Source organism: Pocillopora damicornis, chromosome 5 (genome assembly GCF_964200805.1).
Source record: "Pocillopora damicornis chromosome 5, jaPocDami1.2, whole genome shotgun sequence".
Lineage (NCBI taxonomy): Eukaryota > Metazoa > Cnidaria > Anthozoa > Scleractinia > Pocilloporidae > Pocillopora > Pocillopora damicornis.
The window spans coordinates 9,316,081-9,326,389 of record NC_142674.1 but is presented as its reverse complement, the minus strand read 5'-3'; the positions used below and the strand labels follow the sequence as shown (position 1 = coordinate 9,326,389).

Genomic DNA, 10,309 nt, shown 5'->3' with positions numbered 1-10,309 from the left:
CGAAGAAGTAAAAACGTTGTTTTCAGTGGTCTGGTAAAAGTCAGCGCGATTGGCTGCAACAGGCAAAAAACGTTTTCCGGATCCAATAAAGAGCCGAAAACAGTGTAATTTAGTGAAGTTATTTTGACTGAAGTAAAGCTATAATCAACACATGTCAGCTGCAAACGCGCAGATAAGCTTTTTGTGGTGAAAAAGAGCTGAAAACATTGTACTTGAGCTATATCAGCCACTTAGACAATTTGAACTACCTCAACCAATTAACAAAGATATTGCAATCTGTGCAGTTTAACTGTCTTACCTAGTTTAACTATTTAACCAGTCGAATTAATGTGAATATATTGACTATTTTAACTACCTCAAGCAGTTTTTGCCGTTTGTTCTTTGAAGTAAATTTAACCAGTTCAGATAGATTTTGCGATGATTTAACCGTTAAAAGATCAGTCTCGGTTATACAGTTAGATTCCAGGAAATAATAAGTATTATAGGAGAAGGGTATCGGATAATTACTGAGCAACAAGAACAACACAGAGTCACTAACATCTGGTGAATGTGCGTTAAGCGCCCCAAGTGCCATACACCTATCTTAAATAATTAAACCACTTAAGCTAGATTGTGCAGTTTGTGTGATGGAACCAGTTAAGCTAGTTATGCATTTTGTGCAGTTGAAGCATTCAACTAGTTTAACCAATTAAGAAAGATGCTGCAATCTGTGCAGTTTAACTATTTTCACAGGTTTGACTATTTTACAAGTAAAATCAACTTAAATAGTTTGACTATTTTTAATACTTCAAGAACTTAGGTAGATTTTGCAGTTTGCACAGTTCATTAGTTGAAGTTAATTGGACCATTTAGAGTACCCTAACCGGTTGAGATACGTTGTGCAATTTTTCTCAGTTGACCTCTTACTGTTAACCTATTTGAACCATTCCAGCTAAATTGTTTAGATTGTGCAGCTGAGCCAATTAAGCTAATGATGCATTTTTGTCTAATTGAACTATTTATGCTTCTTTGATCATGTGATTTACTTCCACCAATTAAAATAACTTTGGCAATTTGTAGTTTATTTTTGTTTACTTGTTTGACTAATTAAAGCAGTTAAAACATTTAAGGTAGCTAAGTTTCTTGGAGTATTTTAAATATTCAAACTATTTTAATTGATTCGACTTGTTACATAGTCAATCCACGGAAGACAGTTAAACTGCACAGATTCCACCACCTTTCTTAATTAGTTGAGGTAGTTGAGATGGTTCAGCTATACAAAATGCATAGCTAGCTTAAATGGTCCCTTAGCACAAACCCCACAATCTAGCCTAAGTTCTCTAACTAGTTAAGATAGTAGCATGGTACTTAAGGTTTTTAACGCGCATTCACCAGATATCAGTGATTCTGTCTCATTATTGCGTGGTAATCTGGCGCTGGCTTTTTCATATAATATTCATCCTTTCCTGGAATCCACATGCTATATCAACCCCGAGGATCGCCATCTTGTCGTCGTTGGCGGGCTTGAGTGCTTCGGAGACCCCTAGAGCTATGGCGGCGAGAGCTTCGTCTCCTGGTAGGGCCACCCAAGCCAAACAAGTCAAAGGGTACAAGTCCGACGAAGCACAATCCAATGGTCCTTCAGTACAGGGGGTTGGGCACAAGGCTAGCATTCCTGTCCCCTTAAACACCCATGTTACGGAAAGGGCAACGAAGAAAATCAACACCACCAGACGAGACGGACTTTCAGAGTTATCAAAAGATACTGGTATGAATGACAGTGGTCAAAGCCGAAAGGAAATGGTTGACAGGAAGATGGAAGCCTTGAGCGCCAAATGGAAGACCAGAATTTGATTCTGGAAGGAAGAACTATATACGAGACAGGAAAGCGAGCCAAGCCACAGCTGAGATGCTGAGATGAGACATTACAACCTACACGTTCTTGGAATTAGCGATAGCAGATTGACAGGTTCAGGCAGACACAAAACCAACACAGGAGAGACAGTGCTATATTCCGGAAGAGATGACCAGCACCGTGAGGGAATAGCCATTATCTTCAAGAAGGGTCTTGAGAAGTGCCCGATGGAGTTGAAGCCGATCAAGTGAGATTGAAAGGGAGACACATCAACACAACTATCATCCAGCGTTAAGCACCAACAAAGGACAGTGACGAAGAAGGCAAGGACACCTTCACGAACTGCTTCAAGCAGAACTGCAGAACCACGTGACGAGATGAAGATTGTGATGTAAGATCTCAATGCAAAATTTGGAAATGACAGAAACTACGATAGGGCCACGGGGAGAGAAGGATATCACCATAAACGACAGTGGAAATAGGCTACTAGACATATACACCACCTTAGATTTTGTCACTGGAGGGACGCTCTTCCCACATCGAGACGTCCAATGGCTGAAAGGTTACTTTCCCAATAGAAAAGACAAGAACCAGGTTGACAACCTGATGGTCAACGGGATGTGGAGGCGATCACTGCCAAGACGTCAAAGTGAGAAGAGGAGCTGATGCGGGAAGTCACCACCATCTTGTGACCCCTAAACTGAAGTTGAAGCTGAGGAAGACCAGATTAAGTTTGAGAGGGCGACAACACTGACTCTGACGTGGAGAAGCTGCGAGACCTAAAACTTAAGACTGCCGTCACACTACAGCTGAGAAATAAGCTCCAGGTATGAGCGGATGCTGAAGACCAGACGTTGGAAGGTTCGGAAGACATCAATACAAAGTGGCAACAGCTTAAGATAGCCTACGAGCAGACCTGCAAGGCCTTTCCTGGAACAAAGCAGAGAAAGAGGAAGGAGTGGATCTCAGAGGATAGCTGGCAGACCATTGAGAAGAGAAGAATTCTCAAGATGAAAGTCTTGAAGGCCAAATCAGAGCGACTGAAGGAGAGATACAAGCAACAATGGATGGAAGCGAACCGAACAGTGAAGATGATGGCAAGAACAGAGAAGCAGAGCCACATAAACGACCCACCAAGCCAGGCAGAAGATGCAGCAAGTAGGGGAGAGCAACGCAAAGTCTATAAGATCATCAGGCTGCTGTGTGTCAGATATATAGTTGGCACTGATGCTCCGATGATGGACCAGCAGCGGCGACTGCTCATCACAGAAGCCGAGCAGGACGCACACACCTTCTATAACCTTTTCGACTTCTAACACCAATGTCATCTTTACCACCCTAAGACCTTGAGGAGCGGTATCTTCTTTGTCACCTTTTGGAACCTGTGGACCGGTATCTCCTTCTGGTCCTAGTGCTCCAGTATCTTCTATGCCACTTCTATGCCACTTTTAGGACCCTGAGATCCAGCTCCACCTCTACCAGGTGGCCCCTGTGAACCAGTAGAACCCTTGAAGCCTTGTGCATCAGTTTCTCCCTTGCCACCCTTATCTCCCCTAGTCCTCTTGCACCAGTATCTCCTTTAAGGCCTGTATCATCTTAATTTCCTTCTAGGCCAGTATCACCCTTATCACCTTTTGGTACTAGTGGCCCTGCTACTCCTTCAACACCTTCCACAATTGTATCTAGTTTGTTGTGATCTCCTGTAAATATACCCATTATAATATATGCTTATACAAAATACTGTTTTCTGAATGTTTTTATCAATTTTTTTTATTAATTTTTTTGGTACTAGTGGCCCTGCTACTCCTTCAACACCTTCCACAATTGTACCTAATTTGCCATGATCTCCTGTAAATATACCCATTATAATATATGCTTATACAAAATTTGTTTTCGGTACGATAAAGGTTAAAACAGCATAATTCAAGTGCAGAGAAGCGAAACAACGTTTTGAGTGAGATGAACCTGAAATGAGCGTCATTTGTTGCAAAAGCGGAGGAAATTTTTTGCCTTGCGATAAAGCTTAAAAAGCTTAATTCAGCAGAAGCATTAAGGCTAGTTAAACCATGTGAACTACTTTGTGCATTTTAACTGTCTTGGCTACTTTGACTATTTAACGAGTTTAAACAATTTAGCTTGATTGTGCGGTTTGTGCAGTTGACCCTATCGAGCAAAGTTATTCATTTTGTCCAGTTGAACCAATTAACCCGGTCTGAGCATTTGAACCACATCAACCATTTCAGATAGATGGTGCAATTTGTGCACTTTTACTCTTTCCGCTACTTTGATTATCTTAATTAGTTAAACCGATTAAGCTAGATAGTGCAGTTTACGCAATGGAAACATTTAAACTAGTTATACACAGTTTGACCATTTGAACTACTTCAACCCATTAGAAAAGATTTTGCAACCCGTGCAGTTTGACTGGCTTGGCTTGGCTTGGCTTGGCTTGGCTTGGCTTGGCTTGGCTTGTCTGACCGTCACTTTAACCAGTTGGATAGATGGTGCAATTTTTTTCAGACGACCTCAGTTTGACTGAAACCAGGTTAACCATTTCAACTAGATTGTCCAGGTTGTGAAGTTGAATTGATTAGGCTAGTTATCCATTGTTTTTCAATTGAAGCAAAACGTATTTAACCACGTCACATACTTCGACCAATTAAGCTGGATTGTGTAGCTTGTGCAGTTGATCCAATTAAGCTAAGCATTTTGTCCGGCTAAAGCCTTTAAGCTAGTTTGACCATATGAACCACTTCCACCAATTACGATGGATTGTCCAATTTGTGCAATTCAACTGTTGTCGCTCGATGGACATTTAACCTTTTGAACCCTAAAGCTACGTCAACTGGTTAGACTGGTTCAAATGGTCCATGAAGCTTAACTTGTTTAAGTGGACAAAATGCATAACTATGCACAACAGTTCAAGCTTGATTGACCAATAGAACTAGTCTAAACTGTTGACGTAGGTTGTGTTAATTGTGCAAAAAAGCAGTAAACCTGCAAAAACCGCAAAATCTCGCTTCACTGGTTAGACTTGTTCAAATGGTCAAACCACCTAAAATTGTTGCAGGGACAAAATGCATACCCAACTTAACAGCTTCAACTGCACAAACTTTTCAATCAAGCTCAACTGTTTGACCTGGCTAGATAATCAAACTAGCAAAACAGCAAAACTGCAGAAATAACACAATCTGTATTGAATTGTTTAAGTAGTCATGGTCAAACTAGCTAAAAACATTGAACTGAACAAAATGCATAACTAGGTTGAATGGTTAAACTGCACAACCTCCCTTAATAAGTTCAGCTAGTTAAAATGGTCAAACTAGCTTAATCGGTTAAAGGGCTTCGTTTATTTCACTGGTTTAAATAGTCAAACTAGCGAAAACCGTCAAGTCGCTCAAATTTTTACAAGCAATCTTAATTGGTTAAGGCCGTTAAATGACACTAGCCTTAATGCTTTAACTGCACAAAATTCACAACCAGATTTAACAATTCAATTGAACAAGATGCATAACTGGGTCAAATGATTCAACAGCACTATCTGTGCAATGTAGCTTAATTGAATCCAGTAGTCCAAATGGTCAAACGGGGCAAATTGATTCAAGTGGTCAAATAGTCAAACAAGGGAACACAGTTAAAATGCGCAAATTGGACAAACTATCTTCATTGGTTCAAGCAGTATAAATGGTCAAACTAGCTTGGGGATAGGGTTTAATCGGACAAAAAGCATAACTACCATAAATAGTTTAACTGGTTAAAAAGTCAAACTAGCGAATACAGTTGAACTGAAGAAAGTTATAAAACGCGGAGAAAGTTCAACTGCGCAAAACGCAGAAAGTACGTGAGTTGGCTCAATTGGCTGTTTAGAGCTTTATGTAATGGAAAAAAACAACGGTTTCGCCCTTTTTTTGCTAAATTATCCTGTTTTTTTAACCTTATCGCATTAAAACATTTTATCGTACTTACTTAAAGTCTTTATTCCATCATAAGATAAAACTACATATCTTATGTTACAATGAATTGAAAAAACTACAGAAATCTACATACATATTATGAATTAAAAAGTATATCATTACAATAAATGGAGCTTAAATATCAACCTGTTTACAAATGTGTTCATAAAGCGCTGTGTATTAATTTTCGGGCGCGCGCAGCCTTTTTTCCTGAGATTGTGTAGATATGTCTTTTGGACAGGAATGATATCTTTCAGGGGGTGGCAATCCGTTGATTTTAGTTTCTTCAAAATGTTTCTGTCTTGTTTGTTTAAAAGGTTCTTGATAAAAACTGGAAATGAGATAAAACCGCGTTTATGACATCGGTCTAAAAAATTTTGTACAACCGTAAGATCGGACTCAGATACCCCATAGACTGAAAGTGCATAGCTAAAATTAGCCAAAACAATCGATATAAAAAGATGATCAATCTCTGCCTGAGAGTAATGTCCCTTTCTCAATGTTCGTAGGACGTGTAAACACTTGTTTGCTTTGACAAGCTTAGTTCTTACATGCTCATCAAATTTTCCATCACTCTGTAAAGTTACTCCTAGTAAAACGAAGCTATTACATTGGGGAATATTATTAATTGGAGAGTAGAGTACATTATGATTTTTCTTTCTAACAACCAGCTCTTTACATTTGCAAGGGTTGCAGACCATTCTATTGTCTTTACACCATGTTAAGAACTGTCCTACTAAGTCGGCAGACGGGTCACTATTCCTAGTGATAGGCGAAAGAATAGTGGAATCATCGGCATATTTAAAAAGCACAGGGCAACCATTAAAAAAAATCTCCAAATCGTTCAAAAATATATTAAAAAGATACGGTCCGCTTACACTACCTTGTGTGGTTCCTCTATTGACAAGTTTCCACTGTCCTAAAAAATTATAACTAACAACACGTTGTTGTCTTGCATAGAGGAAACTATGATACCAATTGATAATGTACGGATTTAGAGGTAGCTGTTTCAGTTTGGCAGACAAAATAGCATGGTTCACAAAATCGAAAGCCTTACTGAAGTCCATGGTAAAAATTCGCACTGCGCTATAGTCACTACTATCTAAATACTTGTATGTCTGGTGCTGGATAGCGAGCAAGGCATTTGTGCAACTACCCGCCTGTCTATATGCAAATTGGGTGTGGCTCAGGTTGCTCTCAATGACTGACTGTGCTTGTGTACGATACACGACCTTCTCAAACAACCGGGCAATAACGGGAGTAACATTAATACCACGGTAGTCTGAGTCCTCTATAGGCATGTTCACTTTGGGGAGAGGATTAACATTTGCCCTTTTCCAGGAGTCTGGCCATGTATGAGTAGACAGCGACAGATTCCAAACGTGAGTGACGATTGGTGTGGGTAGCTCAGCACAGTCTTTCCAGATCCAGTACGGGAGGTCGTCTGGTCCCGTTGCGGTTTTCTTTACATGAACTAAGGTATTCCAGACACACCGCTCAGATATTTTCGGGGGCTTTACACTGTCCGGGATATCCATATCACTAGGTCTAACGTAAGTGTCATCATAGCACAGGTTGGCGAAGTAGTCGTTCAGACGAACTAGAGAGTTCTTGTCCAAATTTATCAACGATGACCTGCGACGCTGCGATAGGGCGTCCACGCCCTTCCACCACTCACCGCTACCAATGGCAGCCAGTTTTCTTCTGTTCTCGGTTATCAGCTCAGAAATGCGCTTATTAAATAAAGACAGGCGTTCCTTATTCTTTAAAGATATATGGGACTTAGTCCTCAGCATACACTTGACTAATGGGGACATCCAAACTGGGTCACGCGATGACATGCGTACAGATTTTTGCGGCATAAACTTATTCATCACTGCACGAATCTTTACCTCAAGCACCTCGACCGCCTTGTTTATGTCCACCTCATTGAGGACGTCACTCCAGTCCAGCGCAGTGAGTGCCATATAAAATGACTGTTTCCGATGTTCCCTACAGTCCCGCACAAGAACTTTGCGGCGCATAGGTTTAAGCTTTAATCCCGCCGGTAAAACAAAGCCTTCATGGTCTGTCTTAATAAGCATATGTATGGAATATGCTTGACCGAACAGATCCGCTCGGTTGGTCATACAGTTATCCAAGCACGCGTTACCCCGCGTGGGAAAATCAACCACGAAATCCCAGCCAGACAAAGCCTTAAATTCTTGCATATCCAAACGATTTACATCGCCACCACAGACAATAGCCGCTTCTGGGTGTTTGTTCAACACAAGGTCCACAAAAGATATTATATAATTAATTAAGTCGAGATCCCGGTAGCTATGCTTGGGAGGATTATACAGGCCGCAAATTAGCATAATGTGATCGGACGGCAACTGCACTGTTAAAGCAATAAATTCATATAAATTGGACCGATAGACATCCAAGACTTTAAGACTGTCTCTCACATAGACCGCAACACCCCCTTTTTTTCTTTTGTCCAAGTCTGCCCAACCTCTGTCCCGCCTGAACACATTGTAATTTGGGATATTCACCACGGCGTCCGGCATATTAGTGGAAAGATGAGTTTCACTGACAATACACACATCAATATCCTGAGATCTCAGGTCAGCCTCAAGCGCCACAGGTGCTCGTACACGACTTTTTGTTTTCGACAAACCACAAATGTTCGTAAACAAACATTTTGGGACAGCGAAACCCTTTGATTTAGAGGTGGATGTTTTGTCGGTTGTGTTGACACGCGGAATGTTAATTAAGTTACTCCGATCCACTTTCCGACCTTCAGCCTCGATGAAACGGCGGCCTTGCATCACCGGGATTTTCTTGGTTGAGATGGATCGTGAGATTCGAGCACTATGTTGCCCACGGTATCTCAGAATGCCGAGTGACTTGAACTGAGATAGAACGGCCGGAGATGGCTTGAAAGCTTTGTTTCGGAGAGACAAGAGTTCAGAGCATTTCAAAGACGCTGGCTTAGTTCGCATTAACATCGGGTAGTTCTTATTAACTCCTCCGAAACTCCGGTCTATCTCTGGACCCGGTTGTGACTCTACGTCCATATCTATAGTGATATCTAGCGTGATATATTTCTCCGGTACTGCAAGCAAGGTTAGACCATGGACGCCCCACAACACCACCGGCCGGCGAACTCTAAATTTAGGAGTAGTAAACTTGGATAAAATATGTTTGAAAAGCCAAGGACTTTCAGCCCCCCCACAGCGACAATTGTAGCATTCTTGGGCAAAAAGAATGAATGAAGTACTGATAAACGGTTTCCGCATATCAGCAGCTAATTGAGCTTATCTTACTTTTATCTTACTAAAAAGAACGTGTTTGCTTTCTGTGTAATAAAGCTAAAAAAAATAGCGAAACTCGGCGGCTAACAACAGAACAAACGTTTTGAGCGAGATAAAGCTGAAATGAATGTAACTAGCTACAAGCAGGCAGAAAACCTCTTTCGGTGTAATAAAAGTAGGGCCAGCTAAATTCAACGGCAACTAAGCGAAAAATCCTTTCCGCGTGATAGAGCCGAAAGGAGCGTTATTAAGCACCAAAAAAAAAAAAAAACAGGCGAAAACCTTTTTCAAGTGCAGAAAAGCTGAAAATAGGGTAGTAAAGAACCAAAACAGCTTAAAACAGCGCGATTAGCTCCAAACAGGCAAAAACCGTTTCCAGTGCGAAAAAGCTGAACACAGCGCAATGTAGCGCCACAACAGCAAAAAAACGTTCTTATGAGTGAGATATAGCGAGAGGCAGCGTGATAAGCTGCAAACGGGCGAAAACCCTTTATGCAGTGCAGAAAGGCTGAGAACAGTGTAATTTGGACCCAAAAGAGCAAAAGCGTTCTTTTTTGAGCGACGTATAGCTAGAACCAGGGTGATAAGCTGTAAACAGGTTAAAAAAAAACCTTTATGCATTGCAAAAAAGCTGAAAAGGGTATAAGCGAACATGCACAAAGAGGGTTTTCGGTACGATTAAGCGAAAAAGGGCCTAATTTAGCAGCACAGAAGCAAAAAAAAAAGTTGTTATGATTGAGATATAGCTTAAAACAGCGTAATGAGCTGGAAACAGGCGACAGTCTTCATGCAGTTGGAAAAAAAACAAAATTTAAAACGGCGTAATTTTGAACCGAAACAGCAAAAACGTTTTTTGTTTTGAGTGAGATTTAGCTAAAATCAGTCAATTGTCTGCAAAAAGGCCAGAACACCGGTTTTGGTTCAAGGAAGAAAAAAAAGTGCGTAAATCCAGGAAACCAGCACAAAAAAGGTTCTAGGTGCAATACAGCTGAAATACAGCGGCGAAAAAGCAAAAATTTTCTTTTGAGTGAGATATAGTTGGAATCAATGGGGAAAGCTTCAAATAGGCGAAAACCGTTTCCAGTGCGAAAAAGCTGAACACAGCGCAATTTAGCACCACAACAACAAAAACATTTTTTTGCGTGAAACATAGCTGGAATCAGCGTGATTAGCTGAAAACAGGCCAGAACCTTTATGCCGTGAAAAAAGTCTTGTAAGAGTGTAAT

General features: G+C 40.8%; 1 protein-coding gene across 1 annotated transcript; it reads right to left on the bottom strand.

Moving 5' to 3' along the window:
- Positions 1 to 3,430: 3,430 nt before the first annotated feature.
- On the bottom strand, positions 3,431 to 8,846 carry LOC149045054 (uncharacterized). The gene is made up of 3 exons (XM_089205830.1): positions 7,680 to 8,846; positions 6,845 to 7,496; positions 3,431 to 3,534 (listed from the first exon to the last, which is right to left on the bottom strand). Exons 1-3 carry the CDS (start codon positions 8,844 to 8,846, stop codon positions 3,431 to 3,433), a joined length of 1,923 nt encoding a protein of 640 aa, XP_089061956.1.
- Between the last annotated feature and the right edge of the window lie 1,463 nt (positions 8,847 to 10,309).